This window comes from Canis lupus, chromosome 21, assembly GCF_048164855.1.
Source record: "Canis lupus baileyi chromosome 21, mCanLup2.hap1, whole genome shotgun sequence".
Lineage (NCBI taxonomy): Eukaryota > Metazoa > Chordata > Mammalia > Carnivora > Canidae > Canis > Canis lupus.
In genome coordinates this window covers 54,457,115-54,484,325 of record NC_132858.1, presented here as the reverse complement: position 1 = coordinate 54,484,325, position 27,211 = coordinate 54,457,115, and the positions used below count along the sequence as shown (strand labels likewise).

The window sequence follows — 27,211 nt, the reverse complement described above, 5'->3', positions numbered from 1 at the left end:
GTAATGAGGCTTCCAGAAAGCGCAGGTAAGAAAAGGGGGCACAAGGCTCTCTGTCACTGGGCGACATGCGGGGGGAGGCCGGGGGCCGAAGAGTCAGCCGCTGCTCTGGATCCAGAAGGCCTGGGCGGGCCCATCCCCAGGAAGACACACGTCGCGGCCTGAGGCCCAGACTGATGCGTGGCTGACGCACGAGGGCAGGGTCACAGCAGCCACGGAGACTCGCGAGCAGGACTCAGGCCCTGCGTCCCTCTGGTTCTCACGCAGTCCCGAGGCTGAGCCCACCCGCGCTCCTTAGCGCCTCTCTGTCCCGCACACCGACTCCCGAGGCGCTCGGCCTCAGAGCTGCCGACGCTGCACCTCCCCCAGGACCGGGACAGGAGCCACAGCGAGCGTCCCAGCTTCCAGAGCCTTCCATGGCAGCAGGTGCAACGGCAGGAGGAACGGGCAGCGATGCTTGCGTCACGCGTGGGCTCCGCTTGCTTGCTCTGGTTTATGCCACGGTACCCTCCGGAGGAACGAAATGTCACACACGTGCGCGTTTTGGTTTGGCGAGACGGGCTCCTGTTTGTGCGGAGCGCTGCTGGGCGCCCCGGGAACACTGCCGACCTGAAGCCTGGGTCCCCTCTGCACACGTGACCCGCCCTGGCTGCTGCGTTACGGGACCATGAGGGAGGCCGGCGGCCAGGGGGCAGGGGCCGTGGGGACCTCTGAGCGGCAGGACGGGACGGGGCTACCCCGTGCTGCCCCGGACGCCCCCCGGAGCACTCGTCGGCCTCTGCTGAGTGAGCCGCTCCGGGGGCGGCACGTGATCGCTCGTTTGCAGACTCGACAGTTTATTTGTTTATTTATTAGATTTTGTTTATTTATTCGTGAGACAGAGAGAGGGACAGAGACACAGGAAGAGGGAGAAGCAGGCTCCATGCAGGGAGTCCGATGTGGGACTCGATCCCAGGACCCCAGGGTCATGCCCTGAGCCAAAGGTGGGGCTAAACCGCTGAGCCACCCGGGCCGCCCAAAACGTGACATTTTAAAAACTAATAAAGACAGTTTATTACATTCCTCCCAAGGAAACCTTTCAGGGAAGCTACGCGACTGCATGGAGGTGGATGGGCATGGAGGGAGCCGGAAGGCGAGGGGGGCAGGGGGAGGGCAGGGGTGCAGCCCCGCGGTGGTGGCAGCCGCCGTTCCTCACTCCCGAGAAACCAGGGAGTGAAATCAGGACAGGAAGACCAATCGGTTAGGTTTTTTCTTTACATTTTTTTTTTTTAAGATTTTATTTATTTGAGAGAGCGCACCAGAGAGACCACGAGTTGGGGGGAGGGCAGAGGGAGAAGCGGAGTGGCCGCTGAGTGCGGGGTCTGACACGGGGCTGGATCCCAGGACCCCGGGGCCGTGACCTGGGCCGAGGGCAGATGCTTTGCCGACCGAGCCCCCAGGCGCCCCAGGGAAGCAGCCTGAGCGACGCTGGGTAAAGAGGGCTTCGCCCCGAGGACGGCGGGGATGAGCCGATGGGTATAGACTCGCACTGGTAAAGTGACTGTCGCCAGGGGGCAGCGACCCCTGTCCCACCGGGGGCCGGAGCACCCCTCTCCTGGGCTCCCGCCCCAGACGATCCTGCGACGGCCCCAAGTGTCCGCAGCACCGTTCACGGCCCTCGGGGACCCCAGCCCTCAGGCTGCACCTCCCTGGGCCTCCTCCCGACGCGTCCGGGCCCCGAGGTTCCAGAAAGCCGACGTGGGCACGTGCCGCAGGCGCTGAGAAAGAGGGCTCGTGCAGCGGGCGGTGAGGCCCCCGGGGTGGGCGCCCACGAGAAGCCGCGGGCTCCGGGGCGACGCCCGGCCCAGGCGGGAGAAGCGGGAGGCCCGGCACGTCCACACGGGCGCGCTCCACGAAGCTGCCCCCGCACTTGGCCACGGCCGCTAGTTTTTCCTGCCAAAGACGGTCTGATGCAGCGGCGCGTTCGTTAAACGGTAGCAAGAGCCTCGGGAGGCCCACGCTGGATCATCAGTAACGGGCAGAACCCAGTGCAAGGCAATTAATTCAGTTCCAGAAAATTAATTTTTGAAAGTAAGCAAAGGGGGGAGAGTGTGGACTGGAGCGGGGACAGCGTTCACGCCCTATTAGAAATGGGGTTAAACGTGTGATTAATTGTGTTTGAATTAACAGCAGCGGAGAAACCTGCTCTAACGGGTCACAGGCAGCTCCATGGAAACCCCTGCGCTGGGAGGAAGGCCACCCGGACAGGGCCTTCCAGACGTTCCCATCAAGCTAGCAAGGCAGCCTTAAATTGGGAAATAGAGATGTTTCTGGGAGCATCCCTGTTCTTCCCTTCGGCGGCGCTCCTCTGTGCGGCCCCCTGCCCCTTCCCCCTCCCTTCTCAGCCTCCTGCACCACCCACCTGCACCTGCCCGCGGGCCCCATCCCTGGCACCACCCTCAGGGGCAAGGCTGTGCACACTCAGGGGGCACACACGCGGCCCTCGCCATCGCTCCACCCCGTGGGGGGCCTGCCCCATCATCCACCTGCACCTGCCCCTGGGGGCAGGGCCACACACACTTGGGGGTATGCACACATCACTCCACCACCCACCTGCACCTGCCTGCAGGCCCCACCCCCGGCACCACCCCCGGGGGCAGGGCTGTGCACACTTGGGGGGCACGCACACGTGGCCCTTGCCATCACTCCAGCCATACACACCGGACCGGCCGCAGTGGGGTCACACCCCGACCAGGGGGATGCCCGGGGAGGCCGCGGGGGCCCTGACGGTTCATCAGCAGCACCACCTCCTCGGCCACCGGCTGCCCCATCTGCCTGCACCTGAGGGAGCGAGTCACCCTGCCGACATCATCACACTAAGCCCCGGGACAGCAGGGCCCACGCTGCAGCCGACTTGCCAGCCTCGGGGACCACAGGGGACGGCGGGACGGGGGAGTTGGAAGTGCTGCCACAGTGGTGGGGCTGAGGGCTCCTCCCCCTGGTGAGGGCCCCCCTGCGAGCCTGTGACCTCATCAGGGCCCCTGCCCCCCCTCAGCTGTCCATCCTGGGGCCCTGCCCGCAGCCACACACCCCTGCATGCATGGATGTCCTCCCTGGAGGCGGCGGCGTGTCACAGGGGCGGCTCTCAGAGCTGGGGTGTGCAGACCCCACACCCGACACTCCTGCCCCCAAGCAGCCGGCGAGGGTCACGGAAGGACCCCCAGGGAGGTGGGAGGGGAGGTGTCTGCACGCGGCGCTCGGCCGGCACGGGAGCCCCGCGTGGGCCTGGCCACACACCTCTACTTCCTCGTCCCCTTCGGACTCGTGGGCAGACACACGCCGCCCCTGACGGGCTCAGGTCACGAGCGAGCTCCTTCCACAGAGCGAGACACTTTCTTCTCGACGTGACCATGTGCCAGCCAGCATGCGAGGCGGTGCCGCGGGCCTGCTGGAGCGCCGTCACCTCTGGGGGGACCCGAGCGGACGCTCATCCAGCTGCTCCCCGGGCCCTCGCGTGGCAGCATGAGCACATCCGGCTTCCCCCTCTCCGGGCCAGCAGGCAGCAGGGCCCAGAGGCTGGAGACCACCGGCGGCCACGCCATCGCGCTCCGTGGGGCAGCCCCCACCGCGGCGCCGGCGACACAGGCCCCCGGGATCAAGGGTCAGAGCCCGGGGCGCCCCGGCCGCGGCCCCGCGAGCCCGTGCGACACGTCGGGGAACGTGGACTCGCCGAAGCGTGAAGCCGCGCCCTGGGCCTGCGGGGCCGCGGCCGGGGACGGCGACAAGAAGGCAGACACCAGGCAGACGCTGCGGTCCCGGGAGAAGCAGCAGGCCAGCTCCCGAGGTTCCGGATTCCGCGGACAGACTTGGACAGTCGGGCGCGGGTGGAGGCCCGCGTTCTCGCCAGGCGCTGGCAGAGCCAGAGCAGATTTTCCTGGGCTTATTTTAGGCTGGGCGAGGCCGTAAACAAGCCCGGGGACCAATCCACAGACAGCCTGTCTAGACCCTTATTTGCAGCAGAGGTCACCGGAGAGGCAGACGTCCCAGATGTCCTGCAGGCATGTGACACGGCCGCGGCCCAGCCGGCGCTGGCCGCCCCACAGGGACGCTTACCTCACCTTCCAGGCGTCGATGGTGGGACCGGACGGGGCAGCCCCTGGAGGCAGGAGGTGTCTGGGGCAGGGCCGCCCCACACACCGGGCTCCCCGCGTGCTCATCGCACGGTGGGGCGGGGGGATGCGGGGAGAGGGGATGGGTGGGGGCCCATGGCGCTTGGGGACACGAGAGGTTCTGGTTCATGGCAAAGGGTCGTTCAAACCCATGAAAATAAACAGGGTCCCGGGCAACGCGGGGTTTAATGGCTGAAGGTAGAGCCTCTGGATCCCAGCGTCAGGTCTGACTGGCCCCAATGCTCACCCCGGGGTCCCTCCCGGCCCCACTGCACACCCTGGTGTCTTGCTGCTAAACCCAGGGTCCCACCCAGCCCCAGTGTTCACTCTACGGTCCCGCTGCTCACCCCGGGGTCCCTCTTGGCCCCACTGTTCATCCTGGGGTCCCGCCGCTCACCCCAGGGTCCCACCCAGCCCTGCCGCTCACCCTGGGGTCCCACCACTCACCCCGGGGTCCCTCCCGGCTCCACCGTTCACCCTGGGGTCCCACCCAGCCCTGCTGCTCACCCCAGAGTCCTACCACTCACCCCGGAGTCCCTCCTGGCCCTGCCGCTCACACCGGGGTCCTTTCTGGCCCCAATTCTCACCCCAGGGTCCCTCCCAACCGCACCACTCACCCCGGGGTCCCTTTCGGCCCCAGTGCTCACCCCGGGGCCCCACTCGACAGCTGGGCTTATTTCCCAACTAAAAAACAGAAATAACATTTGTACCTAAATCCTAAAGGTGTTTTGAGGAATAAATTAGTAAATAAAATATGGAAACTTCGCAGAACAATCCTTGGCGAGTGGGACCATCCTGTGAAGGTCGGATGCTCCTGTCGTGGGCATCCTACTTAAGCCACCGCTGCCCACACGGCAGCACGACAGGGTCTCCCTCCCCAGGCTGCAGCCGCCACGCTGACCGGACGGACAGAGCCTGACGATGTGACCTGGGGTAAGTTACAGACGCCCTCCGCATCCCAGGTTCCCCCAGGCCACAGCGGTTCCAGAACATGCAGCTCACAGGCCTATTTTTAAGGTAGAAACTGTTAGTTTAAAAAGGTGGCTGTGGGGATTCCCGGGTGGCTCAGCGGTTTAGCACCGCCTTCGGCCCAGGGCGTGATCCTGGGGTCCTGGGATCGAGTCCTGCATCGGGCTCCCTGCAGGGAGCCTGCTTCTCCCTCTGCCTCTCTATCTCTCATGAATAAATAAATAAAATCTTCCGTGCGCAGGTCACATTCCAGGGCAGGAACATCAAACGCAAACCCTTGGACGGTCAGGGGCCTGAGAAACGCCTCATGCATCCAGAGATCCCAGCCAACGGAATATTCTTGGAGCTAAAATTCATCTTTAAGCACCAGGTCGTTACTTCGCACCATTTGTATGAGCCCCTTTCTACAACACGCAGATGCACCCCTGACCTAACAAGTGGAATTCTGGACAATAAATCAAAAAGTAGCAAGAGGCAAAGAAGGAAGAGGAGAGATCCCCGCTGTCCCCCTTCCTCGCATGGCAATGAGCCCGGCGTCCGTCCTGCCGGCGCCCGAGCCAGGGGCGCTCGCTCACCTGCTTGGCAGCTGCCTGGCCTGGAGGTAGGGAGCCGCGCGTCAGCACCGGCGGGCTCCCGGGGCCGCAGAGCTCGGGGAAGGGGTTGGGGATGGCCGGCAGAGACGAGGTTCTGAGCTGCTGGTCTTCTTCCTGCAGGCGTCTGGGGGGAGAGACACAACCGCGGGTTAAAAGCTGCCGTCGTAAAAAAATATGTAATAATAATAATAATAAACCCAATAAATAAGTAACCTATAAATAAGCGCCGCCGTCTCCCGAAGCGATCCCATAATCCCGCCTCTGGGGACGTAGCCCAGGAAACTCCAATAGATACGGGTACCGGGTTCCCAGCAGGCCTGGTGCCCACGGTCAAGAGGCGGAGCGACCACGGCGTGCATCGACGCGTGGACGGGGAAGCACATGTGCTCCACCCTCATAAGGAGACACCTGCTGCCACCGGGATGACGCCGGAGGACACGGTGCCGGGCGACACAAGCCAGCCACAGAAGGACGGATGGCGCGGGATGGCACGTCCGTGGGGCACCTCGGGTCACGGGTCACCATCCCCCGGCTAGCACCAGGCAGGGTGCTGGGGAGGGAGCGGGGGGCGGGGGGCTCCCTCCTGCAGGGTGAGCAAGGCCCCAGGGATCACGGCGACGGAAGTACACGCAGCACCTTGAACTGGTTTGCCTACGGTCGAGACGGCCGATTTTATGGTACGTGCGTTATTCCGCAACAAAAAGTCTGTTTCTGGTTTTTCTTTTAAAGCTGCCATTTCCAGACCCGCAGGGCCCAGATCCCCGCACTCACCGCACAGCTGGGCCTGAGAAGCACCGTGCGAACGCTCCCAGCAGAGACGACGCTCCGTGCGGGACACGTACCAGCCCCCCGCCCCCCCGACGGCTCCCCGGCAACGGTGGGCGAGGAGGCTTTGTGAGAAGGAGCATTTTCAGGAGAATAACTGCCCAGGGCCCTGGCAGCGAACACTCCTCCAAACGCATGGAAACACGAGAAGCGGCTTTGCACGTCTCGTCTGCATCGTGGAACCGATGCCCGTTTGTACAAAAAGGTGGTCGGGAGTGAATGCATCGGAGGCGAGCGCCCCGTGCCGCGTGCCCCCCAGAGCACGGAAGCCTCGGAAACTCCCCGCAGCGCCCCCCCACCCCGAGGCAGCGCGGAGAGCGCACCACGCTGCCCACCCGCGGGCACGTCCGCCCAAGGCTGCAAGACCCGCGGGTCCTACGACGAGGCCGGGCACCCACGGTAACGGAATCAGGGGCAGTTAGGAAAACAGCGGAAGAAGCAAGTTCAAAGTCGAAGCGAAAAACAACCGAGCGTTGCCTTCCATTTCCTGTCCTGGGTGCTGCGGGCGGCGTCGTGCCCCGGCCACCAGGCGTCCCCCAGGAGTGGGGCCCCCTGTCGGCACACGGGAGGGCACAGCTGTGCCCCTGGGCTCAACACGGCGGACGCGGCCGTGTCCTGTGGACGAATCCCGCTTCTCCCACCCCAGCCTCTGCCATGACCGCGTCCGGCTGACGCGCTGTCCCCTGTGCCAAGGGCAGAGAGGAGGCCGTGCGGCCGGGCCCACTGTCCTGCACCCCGGCCCCGAAGCACGAACCAGTGACCTCCCGCGGCACGAGGGGTTTATTGTGTTTTGACTTATGCAGAAGACACCAACCCCCGATGCTCTAGTTGTTCACCAGAGCTGCTCCCCAGAGGTTGTTCTGGAAAATACTAAAAGCCCCGTATTTAGGGCAGTGAGGTTATCCCATATGGTAGCCCAAGGACGGACTCGCATCATCGTACATGTGTCCAAGCGCACCCACTGAACAAGGAGCGCCAGCCCTCCTGCACACCGAGGACGCCAGGGCCGCCGTGCATCCACGCAGGCTCGCCCACTGTGCCGCCACCTGCTGCGGGATGCACGGCGCAGGGCTGCGGGAAGCGCTCACCAATTTCTCTCAGCTTTGCTATGAACCTGCAACTGCTCTTTCAAAAATAAGCCTTTATTCAAAAAAAAAAAAAAAAAAAAAAATCCAACCAGACATCGTGCTACGTGAACAAGGCCAGACACAGAAGGACTCCCCTCGTGGAAGCACGCTGACAGGGCGTCCGCAGCAGGGCCACGCAGACTCCGCTGTGTGGCAGGGGGCTTCCGCTGGAGCGGCGGAAACTTCTGGAACCAGGTAGAGGGGGTGGCGGCACGACCCTGGAGAGTACTAACACCTCATACGCTTCCGGCGCTGGGTTTTTTGTTACGTGAATTTCACACTCAACACGTTTTTCTTAAAAATTAAAAGAAAAAAAAAGTGGGGATGCCTGGGTGGCTCAGGGGTTGAGCATCCGCCTTCGGCCCAGGGCATGACCCCGGGGTGCTGGGATCGAGTCCCACATCCCTGTGAAGAGCCTGCTTCTCCCTCTGCCGAATCTCGGCCTCTCTCTCTCTCTCTCTCTCTCTGTGTCTCATGAATAAATAAATAAAATATTTAAATAAAAAAGCAAGTCCCACGTTGACTTTACAGCAGCTCCCAAGTGTCGTCAAAGCCAAACTAAGGCAGGTCCCCTGGGGCTGCAGAAAGTCCCTGTTGCACAGGCTGCGTCTGCCCAGAACTACGCACCAGGACGGGGACAGGAGGCGAAGGTGCAGAGACGTCGGGTGGGTGGGGGCGAGGCAGCCCCGAGCTCCACCGCCTGCCCGCCTGCGGCACGCCCACTGTCCTCTGCGGTCCGTGCAGTCCATGCCCTCACAGGGTTGGAGGGCCTGGTGGTAGCCTCCTCCAGGAAGCCCTCTCTGCCTTCCCCAGCTCCTGGCCTGCACCTGTTTCCGTCCGTGCCCCACCCCACACCATGGGTCTCACGCTGCATCTTGAGCCTCTCAGGCTGGGTTTGCATTCAGACTGTCACTGCCCCCAGGGCCTCAGTTTGGTCGTCGGGGCACTGAGGGCCACCACACCACCACCCCTGCAGGGCTGCAGTGGCCATGGTGCCAGCTAACAAATGAGGATTAAATAGACACTATACGTAGGAAGTGCTCAGCACGCACGGGAAGTGCTCAGCACACATGGGAGGTGCTCGACATAAGGCCTCACTTATGAATCCTTGGGTATCCCATATCGGTCACCCCATTTTTTAAATGCACCCGAAAGCAAAAAACAACGCTACCTACACAGAAGAACTGAAGAGGCTAGGCCTGAGAACCGGGGTCCCCTCTGCAGCGGGGAGAGTGCCTGCTGCCCCGGGTGCACGCCCACCCCATGCGCCGTCCTGGGACTGAGAACAGGCGTTTGGCCCCAACTTTAGGCTCAGGGCTGCGGGGAGCCTGGGCCTTCTCGCCCATCCTCTGCCCCGACTCAGTCTCGGGCACTGTCACCGTGCGCGCTGTGACCCGTCCTCCCCCTCAAGGCTCCAGGGTCGCGTGATGGACAGACCCCAGACCCACGGAGGCGCACAGCAGGAAGGAGCGTGTCTTTCCAGACAGGGCTCTGTGGGGGGTGGGTGTGGAGCAAGGACACGGGGTGATGCTCCGGAAGCAGGGTGGGCGAGGGCCGCGGGGAAGGGCCCGAGGCCGAGGGGCGGCCGAGCACCCCGCACACAGCTGCGCCTGCTGTGCCGCTCTGACACCAACGGGCTCCCGTGGGCCACAGGGGTGCCTGGCTAAAGAACCCGGGGATGTCAGACTGGAAAGACCCTCATAGAAGCTTCCGGAAGCAGGGAAAGGATGCGACATCCCCGAAGGTGCCGTGCTGAGGAAGGAGCAGCCACAGGAACCCCAGCCTGAGGCCCGGGGAGGCGGGGAGGCCCTGGGCCCGGGCCCGCGCCCATCCCTCCGCCCCCACCTGGAAACCCGCGAAGCCCCCAGCGCCCTGGCGGCGGCGTCAGAGCTATGCCGCGCGACCTCATGAACCTCTGCCCCAGCCGGGATGCCCTCAGCACGCCCTTCAAGCTGCTGCCGTGCCGGCGGCCGGCCCCCATCTCCTGGCCCTCGGGACCCGGTGGGGCAGCTCCACACTCCGTCCTCCCCTGCAAATGTCAGGTGTCCCCTGCTTCGTCCAGGTCAGGATGTCATTGTCCCTGCCGCCCACCCCCCGCACCCGGCTGCCAGGAGGACCTGCCGAAACCCAAGGCAGATGCCCCGCTCGCCCACTCGAACCCTCTCCGTGTCTCCCCTGCTACAGCTCACAGGGCCTTTGGGACTGGCCCCCACCTGTCGGGATCGTCCTGGGACGTGGGCGGCGTGCAGAAAGCCGTGCAGACGACGGCGTGTGCCCTGAGGACACCTGTGACCCCTCACGGGTCCTGCCTGCCAGACACATGCCCAGCCTGCAAACGTTCCTCCCCATCATCCTTACCCCGCCCGCCAGTGCCCTGGGTCTGCAGGTGTTGAGGGGGAGGTGGGTTCCATCCTTATCTTGTCTGCCAGGGCCCTGGGTCTGCAGGTGTTGGGCTGGAGGGCTCCATCCTTATCCCGCCCACTAGGGCCTTGGGTCTGTAGGTGTTGGGGGGGGGGGGGTGGGCTCCATCCTTATCCCTCCATCCAGGGCCCTGGGTCTGCAGGTGTTGGGCTGGAGGGCTCCGCGCAGCAGGACATCCCGACACCCACCCGTCTCATCACACCAACGCTTCGGAGGCTCCGTCCCATCTCCTGATCCCTCCCCAGGGCCTGCACCCATCACTCCCACCGTCTTCCTCTGGGAGTGGGACGACATTACACGCGGCCCATCCGTGCGGTCACGTGGCCTCTGTCCTTCCATGCCACCGCACCGACTTCATGAGCTGGCCGAGTCGTCTATCCGCGGATGGAGGAAAGAGAAAACACACCACGTGCAACGGAGCACCGTTCCGCCGCCACAAAAGGAAGGACGTCTTGCCACTTGCAACCACAGGGATCATCTCTTCTGCTCACGGCATCTCCTCCCCCACCTGCCCGAGCTCCTACTCACCCTTCAACACCCGAATCCGAGGCCTGCCACCTGCAGGGAACCCCCCTCACGTCCCAGAGGCCCCCCCCCCCCGCCAGCCCCGCCACTTCCAGAGGCTGCACCTGCTCCAGGTAACCCCCCAGGGAATGAGGCCACGCGTCCAAGGTGGCACATCTGTGACAGCCCCCGGGGGTGCCAGTGCTCCAGGTCCCCAGGCCCCGCTCTGGGCCCCCAACTGACCACTTGGTCGTTCCTTCAGTATTCCGGGACATTCTCTCACGACGACTTCCCTCCTGGCACCGAGCAGGTGTGCCGTGAGTTACCAGAACCGACCCGGAGCCCAGGTCCAAGCCCGTGGGGCCGAGCTGCACAGAGCAGAGGACGTATGTCCCCAGCAGAGAGCGCAGCATCACGTCTCTGCTCTCGGAGACGAGACCCTCCACGCCCCGGGGCCCACCTGACGGCGACGATGTGCACGGGCTGCGAACGCTGCGCCTGGGGGGGCCTCGGGGCCGCGGGCGGCGGCTGGCTGCGGGCGTGCTGGCCGTTCTGGAGGAGGGGCACCGTCTCCGACTGCATGCTGCAGGCCGGGTACAGACTCTCCAGGGACGCGTTCACATCGTTCACCAGGGCTTCCAGATCTACGTCATCCTCTGGGCGTTAGAGGCAGAAGCGAGAAAACAAAACAGAACAGAACTTTAGGAGAGTGAGGGGTCACAGCCACACGGCGCCCCACAGTCAGGATCCAAAACTACAACAGTTTAGACCGCTCGGCGAAGGCAGAGGAGCAGAGCCAGGTGCGCCCGCGGGGAACTGCCTGCTCCGCGCGTATCGGTGTCCGTGGGTGTCGCGGAGGCGTCTCGGTAGCTACGGCGTGGCCGCGTGGGCACCGGCGGGCCCCTCGGCCTCGCTCATGTGGCCTCGGGGTGCACGCGCCGCAGCACAGGCCGACGTCGGGCCCTCACCGGGCCAATCGGGCTCCACCCTTCCCCGAGATTCCAGATATGACAGAGAGAGCCGAGGAGCGCCTGACGCGGGCAGCGGCCTGGCCCGGGATCCAGGAGGCCCACGGGTGCCGCTGCCGAGGCACGTACCTGCTGCCCGCCCGGCGCCCCCTGCCCCCCGCTCCCCGAGCCCGGGGAGCCTGCTCTCCGCAGGAGAAGGCCCGACGCAGGTGCAGAGGAGCACGGAGAAGGCCCCACGGAGGAGAGAAAGCGGGACGGGACGTGCCCAGACTCCGATGTGACCTAGTGTCAGCTTGGCCCCAACGCATTTGGGCAAATGTGATTCTAGCTGCTTCTGTGAAAATACTGGTTTTAGGAGATTTATTTATTTTGAGACAGAGAAGGAGAGAGTGAGTGTGAGTGAGCCCCGCAGTGGGGAGCGGCAGGGAGAGTCAGAGGCTGAGACCCTGCGATCACCACCTGACCCAAAGCACTCGGACAGTGCACTGATTGCACCCCCAGGGCCCCGCTGTGAGGCCGTCTCTAGGTGAGGGTGACAGTTACATCAGGAGACTCGGGGCGCCCGGGGGCTCAGGGGTCGGCGTCTGCCTTGGGCTCAGGGCATGACCCCAGGGTCCCGGGATCGAGTCCCGCATCGGGCTCCCTGCTTGGCACCTGCTTCTCTCTCTGCCTGCGTCTCTGCCTCTCTCTCTCTGTCATGAGTAAATAAATAAAAACTTTAAAAAAATTTTTTAAAAAGAATCTAAGAGATCAGGACACTTGGGGAGCTCAGGGGTTTAGCACCTGCCTGCGGCCCAAGTCGTGACCCCAGGGTCCTGGGATCGAGTCCTGCATCGGGCTCCCTGCATGGAGCCTGCTTCTTCCTCTGCCTGTGTCTCTGCCTCTCTTATGAATAAATACATAAAATGTTTAAAAAATAAATAAATAAATAAAAATAAAAAAGAATCTAAAATATCCTACTTTGGGAAAAAAGAAATTCCTACTCTGGGGCAGCCGTTAAAATTTCTGTAGCTCATTCAGCGTTTCATCTGTGTAGTTGACAGTCACTTGGGGTTCCCTGATGTTTCCTAAAGTCTGTTCAACCATGGAATCTTCCAGGCACGGGTCTTATAAAACCAGCTCCGAGGAAGACTCTTCTCCATCACCATCTTGTAAATCCGCACGACGCTGTGGTATTTCAGAAGCCACTAAGATGCGACTGAGGCGACGCTCCTCAGTTCCTGCGAAACCCCTTGGGATGGCTCGCGTCCTGCGCGTCGCGTGGTTGGTGGCGGGTCGGCCCCGAGCCTTCCCCATGCGCGTGGGGGACTCCACGGACCTGCGTGCGTCCCCACCCACCCCGAAGGCCCTTCTGCGGACAAGAACCGTCCCCGGGGCATGAGCAGGGCAGATGCTTCTAGGCATGAGTGTTAAGATGAGGGGGGTCCACCCAGCGCAGGTCTGATGCCCAAATCCCTTCCACGGGACGGCGGCCTGGGAAAGCTCACGGAGGGGAAGCGGAGACAACTGCGCGGACACCATTCCCATCACGTGGATTCGGGAGGCTGGATCGGCGGCACAGGTGGAAGTCCAGCCACGCGGTTGTAAATCAAGTTATTAATAGTTATTTTGCTTCCTCAAATGACCCGGCCCCAACCTGGATGCTGACTTTTGTCCCAGATATTTGGGTGGCCATCTGATCCCAGACTCACATGTGCCTCTGGCCTCTCTGCCACGAGCAAGTGGAGGCGGCTTCGCTTCTAAAATAGACTTGAATGCAGCGAAGCCCACTAGCGTCCCGCTCCCGGTGACTCGGAGCGGATGTCCTCCCGGGAGGACTGCGGGCGCAGAGGGGAGCCTGAGCTGGGGTGAGGCTGGTGCCTGCCCCCTGCACTCCCTCCCTGCGCCTGCTGGCCCGGGCACCGCGTCCACGGCGTCCACCGCGTCCACGGCTCTCTAGCAGGCGAGGGAAGAGCAGAACTGCGTCGCCAAGTGTCGGGCACCTTCCAGAAACGCCGCCTGCCCCACGCCCCCGCGTCTGTACGGCCCGTTGCTCGGAGCCCATGAGCACCTGTCACCTGCGGCTCCCACCCAGCTCCGTACGGGAGGCTCGCCCGCGGCCTTGCCTAAGATGCTAAAACCCCAGGGGCAGATTATGGAGTAACAGCAGGGAAAAGAAAAAAGAATCGATGACACTGGTGAGGTTGGGACAGAACAGGAAATAAATACATTGGCCTTGTTTCAGGGTCCTGGCCCGCAGCTCCCGAGATCCTTACAACATCCTAAACCCTAAGAGCAACGGGAGCATTTTTTTTGTTCTAATATCTGCTCTTTTTTTGTTCCTGAAATAGCTCCAGCGCTTTCACGAAGGTGAAAGGATCACCTTTTGTAAGAACACAGAACATTCTGTTATTCATTACAAGCCTCTTTTCTTTCTTTCTTTCTCTTTCTTTCTTTCTTTCTTTCTTTCTTTCTTTCTTTCTCTCTTTCTCTCTCTCTCTTTCTTTCTTTTTTTCCTTTTTTTTTAAATAAGACTTTATTTGACAGAGAGAGTGAGAGCGGGAATGCAAGCATGAGAAGCATGAGCGGGAGGAGGGGCAGAGGGCGAAGCAGGCTCCCCGCTGACACGGGGCTGGATCCCAGGATCCCAGGCCTCAGGATCATGACCTGAGCCGAGGGCAGACACTGCACCGACTGAGCCCCCCGGGGGGCCCACAAGCCCCTTTCAACCGCAGCTGGGTTTACATTAATCAGGTGCTTTTGGGGAAACACCAGATAGCCATGGGAGGGGGGCCGGTTGCCAAGGCAACCAGCGGGGGGGGGGGGGGGGCTGCAGGTTTGGAAGGGTCAGCTCATTCCCTGACCCTGACGCCGGGGCAGAGGGGACGGGGCAGAGGGGACGGGGACGGGGCCGGGGGCTGAGAGGATCACGGGTGAGTTACCCCATCCTGCTGTGCAGTGAAGCATCCAGAGAAAGAATGCCGGCCCCCTGGGCTCGGGAAGCGTAGGTGTGTGAAGGGCCGAGCCCCGCGTGGAAGCCCCACACGCCTCGTCTTCCTCGCCGCTGGCTCCATGGCACGTGGCCCCCTCAACGTTCCGGAGCCGCACCCTTCACGACAAACCAGCCTTCCAAGCGGTCGGCGGTTCACCCGCGTTCCTGTGCTGCCCCGTAAATGACCGAAGCAGTGGGACTGCGCCGTGGGACACACGCACCGCCGGGAGTGGGAAAGACCCCGGTCTGGAGGTCGGAGGTGCGGAGTCCACGCGGGGAGGACAGCCAGCGCCTTCCTTACAGCCCAACAGGCCCGGGCCCCGCGTGGAGGCCAAAGCTCTCCCGCGGGAGCCTCTGTGGTCGGGGCCTGACCGCCCGGCCTGCACCCACGGCACGTGCGCTTGGCGAGAGCTGCTGCTGTCCGCCTCTGAGCGATTCCCAGCCCGTGCAGACGTCCGGACGCAGGTTTCTGCACACCGGCTAGTCTGCTCTCACAGATCCCGGCCGCAGGTACTGAATTCTGGGGCCGTACGGCTGGGCTCACGCAGCAGAACCAGCCAAGGAGGCATCACGCTGGAGCTGGCGCAGCCGCGACTCCTGCCCGTGCCGGAGACGGCCAGAAAGCTTAGACGCCGAGCCCCTGACCGCAGCTCCAGATACAGCGCAACCTGCAGCTCCTGCCACCTAGAAAATCAAACCCAACAAAGCTTCAGTTCAGGGCTTCCTACAGGCAGGATCCGAGGCAGGAAACACCCGAGAGCGACCCGCCCGCGTGTGCCCGTAGACGCGCAGTTCCGGCCTTCCCGCGTCCACGAGAGAAACTTGGTTTTCCAACCTTCGTGGGAAACGGCACCTCCCACCTCCTCCCACCTCCCTCCCCCAGACAATCGTGACTACAGACACTGGCAGGGTCTGCTAATGGAGAAAATCAATATCAAAGCAGCTGATTATTTCAACGACCCGAGAGATGCGCGTGCGGCGTTGCGACCACCTCCGTGCACTTGGAAAGGGGCCCTGCCCACGCCTTTTGGAGCTGCGGGGCCGAGGTCAGCACTTAGCAGGTCTACGCAGACTCCGGAGCCGCTTGCCCCATCCCAGACCCCATCCCAGGCCCCATCCCAGGCCTCATCCCAGGCCTCATCCCAGGCCCGAGGCATGTCCTCCATACGCACCTGGGCTAACCACGATGGGGAAAAAAAAAAATCAGTGTTTCGGGAAAGAGCTGCTGAAATCCTAAGTCCTGCCTGGAACGACAGGGGATTCCCACAATCCCTTAACCCCGACACCGGGACCAGGCTGCACCGGATGCCTCGCACAGGTGTGAGCCCGTCCTGAGTGCACACGGCCCAGAGCCCTCCAGACACGTGGGTACAGGCAGCTGCTCCGCGCGGGCTCCCCCCACCCTGCACGCAAACCTAGGAAGTACCTTACGCACTCGCACTCGCAGCCCAAGGCTCCCCCGGCCCCCTGCTCCCCTGCATCCCCCGCATCCCCCGCTCCCCCCACCCCATCCCCCTGCCCTCCCTTGCTCCCCCTCACCCCCTGCCCCCCTGTTCCCCACAGCCCCTGCTCCCCCACTCCCCCTCACCTCCTGCTCCCTTGCATCCCCCACTCCCCCCACCTGACCCCCCTGCTCTCCCAGCCCCCCTCCCCCACTCCCCTGCCCCCCTGCTCCCCACCCTCCTGTCCCCCTGCCCCTCCCTGCATTCCCCACCCCTACCCCTCCCTGCATTCCCCACCCCTACCCCCTGCTCCTCTGCCCCCCATGACCCTTGCTCCCCCTCACCCCCTGCCCCCCTGTTCCCCACCCTCCCCCCCCCGCTCCCCACCCTCCTGTCCCCCTGCCCCTCCCTGCATTCCCCACCCCTACCCCCTGCTCCTCTGCCCCCCCATGACCCTTGCTCCCCCTCAGCCCCTGCCCCCCTGTTCCCCACCCTCCCCTCTGCTCCTCTGCTCCCCCTCACCCCTTGCTCCTTCACATCCCCCACTCCCCCTCACCCCCTGCCCCCTGTTCCCCTCAGCCCCTGTTCCCTTGCATCTCCCACTCCCCCCCACCTCCCCCCCCCCACCTCCCCCCCCTGCTCTCCAGGCCCCCTGACCCCACCCCCCACCTCCTGTGCCCCTGCCCCTCCCCGCATCCCCCACTCCCTCCACCCCCAACCCCTGCTCTCCCAGCTGGCCCCCTGCTCCCCTGCCGCCCATGACCCTTGCTCCCCCTCACCCCCTGCCCCCCTGTTCCCCCCTCCCCGCTACTCTGCTCCCCCCCCCCCGCTCCTCTGCTTCCCACCACCCCCCTGCTCCCCCTCACCCCTTGCTCCTTCGCAGCCCTCACTTCCCCCCTCCCCGCCACCCCCTGCACCCCCGGCCCCACAGGTGGAGCACAGCCCTCCGCCCCCAGGCAACATGCAGTCAGGGACAGCTGGGTGCCTGGACTCCCGGGGCAGCTGGCTCCCAGGGCTGGAGCCCAGCCTGCTGGTCCTTACTATCCCACGGAAGCTGAGGAGCTCCGAAGGGCCCCAGAGATGAAGAGGTGCTGGCCTCGCACCACCCGGCCAGGCCACAGCAAGGGTAATTGAGCGTGCCTGCCGCCCGGTGACGGGGTGGCCTGGGGGGGCTGACATCTGAGCCGGTGTCCACATGCCCGGTAGTGGCTCTCACCCCACCGCAACCACGACTGTCGCGCGCTTACCCTGCACCCCCGCACTTCGCATCACTGGCGACTGATCCTCAGTGATGGCAGGCGCGATAACGCCCATCTAGCGGTGACACAAACGATCCGAGGCTCAAAATGGGGTCAAGGTCCCACGGCAGCTGGCGAACAAGCCCCGGTGAGAGCGCCCGTGTCCCTTCCTTCAGAGGGTCAAAGTGCTCCTTCCGACTGGGGCGCCCTTGGCCATGCCCGCCTGCCGGGATGCTCAGCTGTCTGGCCGCCCACCCGCCACCGGCGCGCCCGCTCACACGCAGCCTCCTCCACGACCCGCCGAAGCCCCGGAGTGGACGGCACTCCTGGGGGCCGATGGCCTCCCGTGGGGACAGAGGCCTAGCTCAGGAGAGGAGTCGAGGGTCACTTGCAAGAGAGAAATAGGCCACCTGAGAAGGGGGTCAGGACCAGCCAGGAGGCAAAACAAGAGCTGGGAAACCTCCAGGCTTCGGAGGCGGGAGGGGGTGACGCGGGGACCCTGGGGCTGGCTTCTCGGGTGACTCACAGGTCACCCCAGGAAGACTGGCTCGGGCAGGTCCAGGGCCAGGCTGCTCATTTCCTAGGTCGCACTAAACACGGCCCCCACTTCTGACAAACGTCACGTTTTGGCACAAACACGTATGCTTGTCCACCGATCCTGGGGCCTGGGCAACAGGGAGGTGTCCCGACCCACCGGCATTCGTGCCGTGATAGCGTGCATCTTACGATGGCGTGTGCAAAGCTCAGCCACAAGTGGACAGGACCCCACGGCAATGAGCCGAGCCCAGGATCCCTCACGGTGTGCCCACAGCTCGTCCCGCGTCTCTCAGAGCAGCTGGTGGCCTGGGCCAGGAGGGCCTGGGGCGGGCGGGGGGGCTGCGGGACCACGTCTCCCCCCTGACAAATCCCTCCTCTTACCGCCAGGGCCTCGGAGCGGCCCAGAGCACTGCAAATACCCAGAGGGAAGGGGACAGCACGAAGCCCAGGGCAGCCCTCCGGACCCAGTGCAGGTGTCCCGGTGGCCAGACGACACCTCCTCTACCACTAAGCAAACAAGCACCAAAAAGTTAAGATAATGATTAATCACTATTGCTGGACTTTGATTCTGGCGAGATCTGCTTGTTTAATCTATGCTTCAGAGAGCTGTCAAGTGGTTCTATTCCTGGGCCCCACCCCGCCCAAAACAGGGGAAGCCACTCATTTCACCCCGTGACTCTGCCGTTCAGTGAAATTCAAGAACTGGGATCCGACGTGCAGTGAAGGCCGCCTGCAAGCCGGTCGCCCTCCCTCCTGTCCCGGACCGCGTCCTGCAGGCTGGCGCGAGGAAGCGGGTCTGTCCAGACCGTGCTGTTCCGCACGTGGGCACGTATGACACGGGAAGAGCATTCTCCACCCCAGAGAAGGGACGGCCCGGCCCGCAAGGGCCGAGGACCCGAGCTGCACATCACAGGAATCAGCACGGACGCAGCGGTGCAGTCTCTACCTGTACGACTAGGACACAGCTCGGGGGCCGCGAGGGGAACAGGAACAGACGCACAAAACATCGCTCCAAAAATCACAAAATTAATCGCATCTCTCTCTCTTCTGAGATTTACCATGTTTCCTCTCCAGACTCCTGGTCCAGACCCCCGACTCTTCCATTAGGTCACAAAGTGGGCGGAAGCTGGGCGCAAGACACTACGTCAACAGCTGGTCATTCTGGAAGGGTCTCCTTTTCCATCAATCCTAAAAAAAAATACTAGTCCCAAGAACACTGGAATTGAAGAGGAAAAAAAATCCAGGTCACAGTCCAAAAGTCCATTAGTCGTAGTGGCTAGCACTGCCCTCTTTTTAAAAAGGCACATTTTCAAAGGTAAATTAGACACCGGGCCGTCTTTATTATTCCCATTCGGCGTTAGCACTCAGTTTCCGTGAATTTAACTCCGTAAACGTAGAATCTGTTCATTCCACAAATATTTACTGAGCACCAACTGCACAGCTGGCACTGTTCCAGGTGCTGGAAATACAGATGTCGACAGAACAGACAGGCGTCCCCGCCACCCAGACCTAATGACGTTCCTCCAGCCGGCTCTGGAAAGGATGAGCCCCCGGAGACGTCACGCGGCAGCAAGGAAGGAAACTTTTTACTACCTCTGGACAAATGAGTTCTGCTGCCGAGATGCTGAACCTGCTCCAGGGGCAGAGGCAAGGGAGGGAGGGACCAGCAGAGGGGCGCCGGCGCCTCCCGGGGAGGGGCGACCTGCAGCCCACGGACCCTGGGTGGACCCTGGGCGGGACAGAGCGCCTCGCAAGGGCGGGGAGGGACGGCGTGGGGTGACAGCAGGTGACTGAGGGCCAACCCCGGCGGCGTCCCAGGGGCCAGACCCGCTCCGAGCGTGGTTCATACACTCACTCTTGGCGGGAGGGGAAGCATTTGAAGACAAGATCTCCGTTTATGGGTGAGACAGTCAACCAGAGGGCCCTGGGCCCTACGAAGAGCCCGATTTCCAAGGCATTGGGACGGGGAAACGCATTTCAGGAGAACGTACCAGGCGATTCCAAGAAATGGCACGTCTCCCAGAACTGAAATGCCCGCGAGAGAGGAGCTGGCCTTCCAGGATATGGAGGGAAACAGGGTTTCAGCGGAAAGCCGGACACGCCGGCTGGGGCAGGGGGGTCTGGGCGTCCGGACGCGCCCCTCGCGACCCCCACGAGTGGGGGCACCTGGGCGGCTCTGGTTTGCACCGATGGCTCCCGAGACCCACGTGGATCCACCCTGAATCGGATCCCTTGGAGTCGGGTCAGGGAAGGTGCGGTCTTCACGGAGCACTTGTTATCCTTACGACAATCATTTCTCAATGGGAAGAAATTAAGCAGTCCTCTCCCATCAAAGGCCCAGGAGAAGCGGGGACGCCGGGGCCTGGGCACGAGACCGAGGGGAGGCCCGGGGCGGACTTCTAGTCTCTCTCTGCGTCTATGAAGATGATGACAAACGGCAGCTCCCAGTGGCCGAGCACCCACGAGGGCCGCGCCCCGGCTCCCGCTCAGCCCAGGCTCCCCTCCTCTGACCCGCTGCCACAGAGCGGGATTCACAGATTTCAGATGAAGACGTCTCGGCTACCCAGACGCGGGGTGGAGGGTCGTCCTCCTCCAAAGCTGCACATGTTGCCTCCTTCTTCCGTCCTCTCTTTCATGCTTGTCTGTCCTCCCCCCTCGCTGCACTTGAGCTTCCGGAAGACCGGAACGTCACGTTCTTCCACCTTTGCTTCGCTACCTAACATCACACCTGGTACCTAACAGGTGCTCAGTGAGTCCTAAGAAATGGGAGTCAACAGCCTCCACAGAAGGAGCTGTAGAACTTTCTAGAAAGTCAGCGGGACGGAACTCCCCAACTCCGGTGGCGGCTGGGCCTCCAATCCTCTGGTTCCTTGGAGGAAGGCTCACCGGGCAGGTTACACACAGGCCACCATGTGGATTAATGGCACATTAATTCCCACGAGGGATGACGTGCGTCCAGGAAGGAGGACCGCACAGGAAGCGTCACCCAGTGGGCCGGAGCCGTGCCCATGCGAGCCTCCCGCCCCGTCAGGCCTACTGGGGCATCCCTGAGGTCACGGGGAGGGCAGAAGGATGGAACCCCGTCCCCATCCATGAAGGGGGCCGACGCCCCTGCTCCTCCCTGCCCACCCGTGCTCGTGCTCGGAGCCCGGCCTCCCAGGGGAAGATGCAGTTGCCTCCATCAGAAATGTCCTCCTCACTCCCGTGGGGTGTTGCCCAGGGGTGCGGGGCCGGGTGGGAAGCTGGGCTCTGCACTGGGTGAGCCCCATTTCCACATGGAAGGTGAAACGCAGGCACGTTTCACATCACGGACTCCCTGCTCGCATCCCCAAGGAGCAGACACTTTGCCCTGGACGGAGCTTGATTCGCTCTCCCCCTGGACAGGCAGCGCCCTGCGTGTGGCCAAAGAGTGCCTCGGGGAGGCCGAGTGTGCAAGGACACTCACTGGGTCTGCTCACACAGTCCTCACACCACCTGCCATCGTGCCCATTCCACAGATTAGAAACCGAGGCTCGGAGACATGACCACCCCCCCCCCCCCCCCGACGTCACACAGCTGCTGAGTCACACAGGTCCTACCTGTGACCTGCTGAGTCACACAGGTCCTACATCACACAGGTCCTACCCTGCTGAGGCTCGAAGGCCAATGTTCTTTTTAGGATTTTTCCAAAGATCAAAAAACAGAAACGAGATCGCCGGTCTCAAGGAGCCTAGAAATCAATGGGCAAGACAGACACGATTTGGCAAACTCTGAACCGAAACCGAGGGCGATCAGTTTTCAGGAGGAGGAGAAAAAAAACACGCAAGGGAAGATCCAAAGGGAAGCAACCCACTTAAGGGGCAGCGGGGAGCATCCAGGGAGGAGGCCGCGGCTGGGGGCTGGCGCCCATCACCTGCAGCAACAGGAGGACCCCAGGGTGTCTGAGGAGTGGAACGGTGTGCCCAGAGCATTTTTAGGATAGAAGCAGCCAGCAGCCCCTCGGAGAACGCGCGGCAGGCTCAGTCGTTGGGGAACGCGGACCGGTGTCACGGACGGTTGGCCGTGGGCCGTGAGGCAGGGAGACCCGCCTGCTGTGACGCGCGCTCTGGCCAGCTCTGCGTCCGCAGCTGGGGTTCGCGACACCGAGCCCCCGAATGGGAAGCACCCCCCCTGCAAGAGCACCCTTTGCCCCCTGACACTCGAGGAGGTCACAAGCTCGCTGGGACTATTTTTTAACATGTTTAATTAAAACCCCTTCACAGAGATGGAGGGGCCGTCAAGCTGTGTCCGTGCACCCACCCCCGGGCAGGCTCAGGGCCGGTACGAAAGTCCCTCTTGGCCAGCACCCAAGGCAGGATCGGCGGGTGCGGACCCCGGGTGCGCCCTGCAGGAGGCGGCGGACGGCGTGGGAGCCACCAGGCGCCCAACTCCCTGACGCGCTCCGACATCGGCGGGTCGGAGGATCCCGGGGAGCATCCGCCGGACGCGTGTGTCCGCCCACCTGCAGGTAAGAACCAAGAGTCCGGAGAACCCGCTCCGAGGGGGGAGTAAGTTACGGCGGGGCACCCGACCCCAGCTGTGTCCTCAAATGTGACCCCTGCAAGCTAGTTGAGTGGCTTCTTAAAAAATAAATAAATAAATAAAAACGGCTCATTCCAAAAAAACATTCACCTGGAAGGGCTGGTTCATAGGTTTGTTTGAACAAAACAATTCAGGTAAAGCATAATGTGATGGGGCGAAGTATACTGGACTTGGGGAGAGTGTATCCTGGTTCTCCACCGAGGGGAGACCGACGGACGCTCTCTCATCACTGATCTGTTTTTAATTTTTTTTTAAAGATTTTATTTATTTATTCATGAGAGACACAGAGAGAGAGGCAGAGACCCAGGCAGAGGGAGAAGCAGGCTCCATGCAAGGAGCCCAGTGTGGGACTCGAATCCGGGTCCCCAGGATCACGCCCTGGGCTGAAGGCAGCGCTAAACCGCTGAGCCCCCCGGGCTGCCCTCATCACTGATCTTTATAACGAATTACCTCAGTTGTACCCACCGTTCCCAGAAAGGGCTTTATTAGATCTTTGGACGCAAAGGCCCACGTGTTCCGCAGCCAATACGTTAAAGCCCCTCTGCTCACTGCCGGGTGCCCTGGGCCTGGCGTGGCCGAGACAGGCAGCAGGTACCTGTCGGGTGAGCATAAGACACAGGAAAAGGAAGGCGCAGGCGGCAGCAACCAACGTAGGGGCAGATCACCAGGACTCGTGGGGACGAAGCCTCTGCTGGGCGGCAAGTGTCCTCTGACAGCGACGGAAACACGACACATTAACGGGGTCCAGGGATCTGCCCAGATGACCCCGGTAAGCGTGGCAAGGCAGGAGCTGAGACCCGGGGGCTCCGGGGGGTGACAAGGGGTGCTCCGGTGCCAAGCGGGAACGGGGAAGGGGAGGCCCTGCAGCTCGCCCGACGCCGGGAGACGCGGAGCAAGCAGGTGCCTCGCTGGCTTTTTGTTCTTCCTCACGCAGACGGAGCCTCTTCCAAGCACGGAGCGTGGAGCAAGCGTGCGGCCAGGAGAGGGCGGCGGCTCAGGGCTCCCTATTTGGCTACTTCTGCGGACAAGGAAAATTCAGTCCCTACCTCTTGAATCTCATTCCAACCCACTGAAAACTGAGGAGTCAGAAGGACGGGAGGGCAGGAGCGGGCCGTGGAGGGCGGAGGCTCGCCCAGAGGCAGAGCAGCACGGGGCCAGCTCGGCTTTGCCACTCCTCCGGGGGGATCTGGGCGGCCCTCTGACCCCGGGCCTCAGGGTCCTCCCCTGTAAATATGGGGTAACTACAGGGCCCACCGCGCAGCACGGTCGGGTGGGTTCTCTGGCTCACAGGTTAAGAACCTGTTTATGTAACAGGGAGGTCACCTAAACAGGTAAGAAACAGGGGCGCCCGAGTGGCTCGGTGGTTGAGCATCTGCCTTTGGCTCAGGATTGTGACCCTAGGGTCCCGGGATCAAGTCCCGCATCAGTGTCCCTGCATGGAGCCTGCTTCTCCCTCTGCCTGTGTCTCTGCCTCTCTCTGTGTGTCTGTCATGAATAAATAAATAAAATCAAAAAAAAAAAAAAAAAAAAAAAAACAACAGGTAAGAAACAGAGGACAGCTGTAAGTGCCGGCCTGCCTTTCTGAAGGTCCGTAATACCGTCATTTGAATGGATATCGCAGAAGCAGCATTAATCACGGGGGCAAACGCAACAACCAGACGTGGCCTCAATGCATTTCATAGTCCAAGGGGCCAGCACACGTCGCTCTGTGGGAGAACGATTACCGATGGCTTTCCTTCCCCCGCTTTTTGGCATCTCAGCCCTAAAGAAAGGTGTCTAGGCATGGCCAGAGGGGGAAAGAAATCAAAATTATTTTTTAAAATTTTTTTAAATTTATTTATTCATGATAGACATAGAGAAAGAGAGAGAGGCAGAGACCCAGGCAGAGAGAGAAGCAGGCTCCATGCAGGGAGCCTGACGCAGGACTCGATCCCAGGACCCCGGGGTCACGCCCTGGGCCAAAGGCAGGTGCTAAACCACTGAGCCACCCAGGGATCCCCCAAGAAATCAAAATTATAACCGACGTTGGCTTCCATATCCAAGCAGAGGCCAATATTGGTGACAATTCAGGATTCTTCACACGCAGCAGAAAAAGGACTTTCAGAGGCAGTGCTGTTTCCCTGTGAAGGAACGATTCTAAGAAAATAAAAGGTACTCCTACGTGCCCGTGTGGGCAAAGCAGGTAAAACGTCGACAGTCACATGGATGATACAGTAAAAGATGAAGGGTAGGTAAGAGGACGTCCAAGGCCCCAGGACACAAGCTGGGGCCACACGGTCGTCTCAGCTGACTTCTGATTCCATCCTTTGTCGTCCCCCCTGACACCCTGTAAACGGCACCTTCAGGACAAGTAAGACATGATTCTCCTGCTCCAGAAACACATGACCTCAGGCCCATAAAGCAGTGCGTACACCTAACACCTATACGAACAGGCGTGTGACATCAGCTTCCCCTAAATCACCTCCAAATGCAAAGCTGTGCATGGACTTGGCTTTGATTCCAATTTACCACCAAGTGACCTCTCGGTCACGTCTGGGCGAATGACCAAGCGTCTCTGGCTCAGTTTCCCAATCTGCAGCTCTAATGACTCAGGGAAAACACAGAAGACGTATGGGAGGTTTTAGCACGGGACTCCACGCTATCATGGTCCTATTAGCGCTTTTCATAGTAATTATGTGAGCCTGGTATTTGCTGTTGAAGAATCTGCACCACAACGTGGCTCCTAACTTGCCCACGGTCACAGGCGCCGCTGGAAGAACAGGGAGCCAGGAACTATCTGGCCCCGAGCCTGGCCACCCCCAACATCGGTGACACTTGCCAAGGCTCCCTGTCGGGCAAGACACGAAACCAAACAATCTTTCTTGATCTACTTCACCTCCCGACCGGCATCCTTTTCTCCTTCTGTCTCCTCCACTTGGCAAACGGATGGTCCAACGAGACCCGAGGAGCTCTGAATCACCCCGCTGCACATCTCGCCAGGCGTGGCTCTGCACAGTGAAACCGCACGCCAACCACCCATGCCTGCCGCTTGCGGAGGACCAAGAAAGAAGCTGCGGCCAGAAGACAGCAGGCGCGGGTCGGGTCGGACAGGGGTGTGGGAGGCCAGGACCGGCGGGCAGCCAACAATTCCAGGGCCAAGGGCTGGCGTCTGGTGTCTCCACAGGAGCTCCCGGGTCCCCGGATGTAGGACTCGGGGCCCCGTGCACAATCTTGGCAATTCATCTTGGAGGCCTCCCTGTGATGCTCACACATCCCTGTCTCCAAACGGCCCGTGGTCCTGAAATAGGCTGCAGACAACGCCAGGCACCTTCATGCATGGACTAGAAACCTGTCTCAGCTCCTTGGGGCATCTCTGTTCAGCTGGGCCCTGGGGAGGGAAGGGCCACACAACCCAGCTTCAGCGGCAGGCAGGAAGAGCCGTCAGAAACAGCGTTATAGTTTCTTTTAAATATTTATTTAAGAGACAGAGTGAGCGAGCAAGCGAGAGAACACAAGCAGGGAGGAGGGGCAGAGGCAGAGGGAGCAGCAGACCCCCCTGCTGAGCAGGGAGCCCGATGTGGGGCTCCATCCCAGGACCCCGGGATCATGACGTGAGCCCAAGGCAGGCGCTTCACCACGGAGCCCCCCGGGGGGCCCAGAAACACCTTGTTTAAAATGAGAAAAGGCCAAACTTCTACTCCGTCCTCTGAAATCTCATGTTATCAAAATACAGTCAAGAAAAAGCTAAATCGGGGCGGCCTTGGTGGCACAGTTTAGCGCCCGCCTTCAGCCCAGGGCATGATCCTGGAGACCCGGGATTGAGTCCCACGTCAGGCTCCCTGCGTGGAGCCTGCTTCTCCCTCTGCCTGTGTCTCTGCCTCTCTCTCTCTCTCTCTATGAATAAATAAAATCTTAAAAAAAAAAAAAAAAAAAAAAAGCTAAATCCAGAATGAGCATGTTATTAACTCCACTCCTGAGCAGAGACCCTTTCAAAGGACCGGAGAGCAGGGACTCAACAGGTACGGTACACCTGTGCCTCCTGCCACAGCGTGACCGGTGGACGCGGCCCAGGGCAGGCTGACAGATGGACCCCGACATGCCGTGTGCACCTTCCAACCGTATCCAACCACAGAAGGAATGGGATTGTGATCCACTGTGTCCACGAGGAACCTGCGAGATACCCTGCTCCGCCAAAGATGGCAGACGTGGAGAACATTCTAACGACTCCCCTTCTGTGCCGTGACTGCAAGGGGCAGGACCACAGAGACGGCAGCGTGGGGTTACAGCTTTAATATGCACAGAGCTCCTGTTTGGAGTGAAATAGATGGTGCTAGTCATCGCGTCACTCTACGATGAATGCCACTGACGTGCGCACTTCCAGTAGGTAAAACCACCAATTTTATGTCGTATATATTTTTACCACAATAGACACGCATCTTTAAAAAAAAAACAAAAAACAAACCATCCAGAGCAACTGTAGCTGTCATAAAACCACTGGCTTTCAAAGGAAAATGCATCCCTTCCTGCAGCGTGCAGCCGGGGCACGCGTGAAGCATCTGCAGCAAGGGCCACACGAAAATAAGCTGCTTACGCTGGAAGAAGCTAATAAAACAAGAGCGTTAAATCCTCTCTGCCAGAGAGAGAGAACAGGTCAAGGAAAGTCATGGTGAATCTTTTGTTTCAAACACCAGGTCCCTGGCCAAGAACCAGCCAACTTGATATCAGAGGCGTCGTGCAAACCCGAAGGCCTGTACCCAGAGCGTCCGGATGTGCCGTGCACGTCGAGGGGGCCGGGCAACAGCCCTGGATCGCCGTCAAATTGCCATGGGGTCTCAGGGCCTCTAGTTAAGAGGAACTCGAGTGCTGAACCTGGGAAGGGGCAGCTGGGAGCGGGCAGCAGGGGGGCCGCAGGTGTGCTGACCCCGACGGCGG

The 27,211-nt window shown here is 61.5% G+C and overlaps 1 protein-coding gene across 4 annotated transcripts in view; it reads right to left on the bottom strand.

Annotated features, from left to right (window-relative positions):
- GRB10 (growth factor receptor bound protein 10) overlaps window positions 1–27,211 on the bottom strand; it is a 157,021-nt gene that overhangs the window by 43,809 nt on the left and 86,001 nt on the right. For 3 of the 4 annotated variants that reach the window (XM_072791706.1, XM_072791707.1, XM_072791708.1), the window contains 2 exons: window positions 11,045–11,240; window positions 5,690–5,831 (listed from right to left, as the gene is read on the bottom strand). In XM_072791706.1, coding sequence (XP_072647807.1) covers window positions 5,690–5,831; window positions 11,045–11,240 — 338 coding nt within the window. Of the gene's footprint in view, window positions 1–5,689; window positions 5,832–11,044; window positions 11,241–18,121; window positions 18,238–27,211 lie in introns of those variants that run through there. The other variant, XM_072791709.1, reaches the window with a different exon arrangement.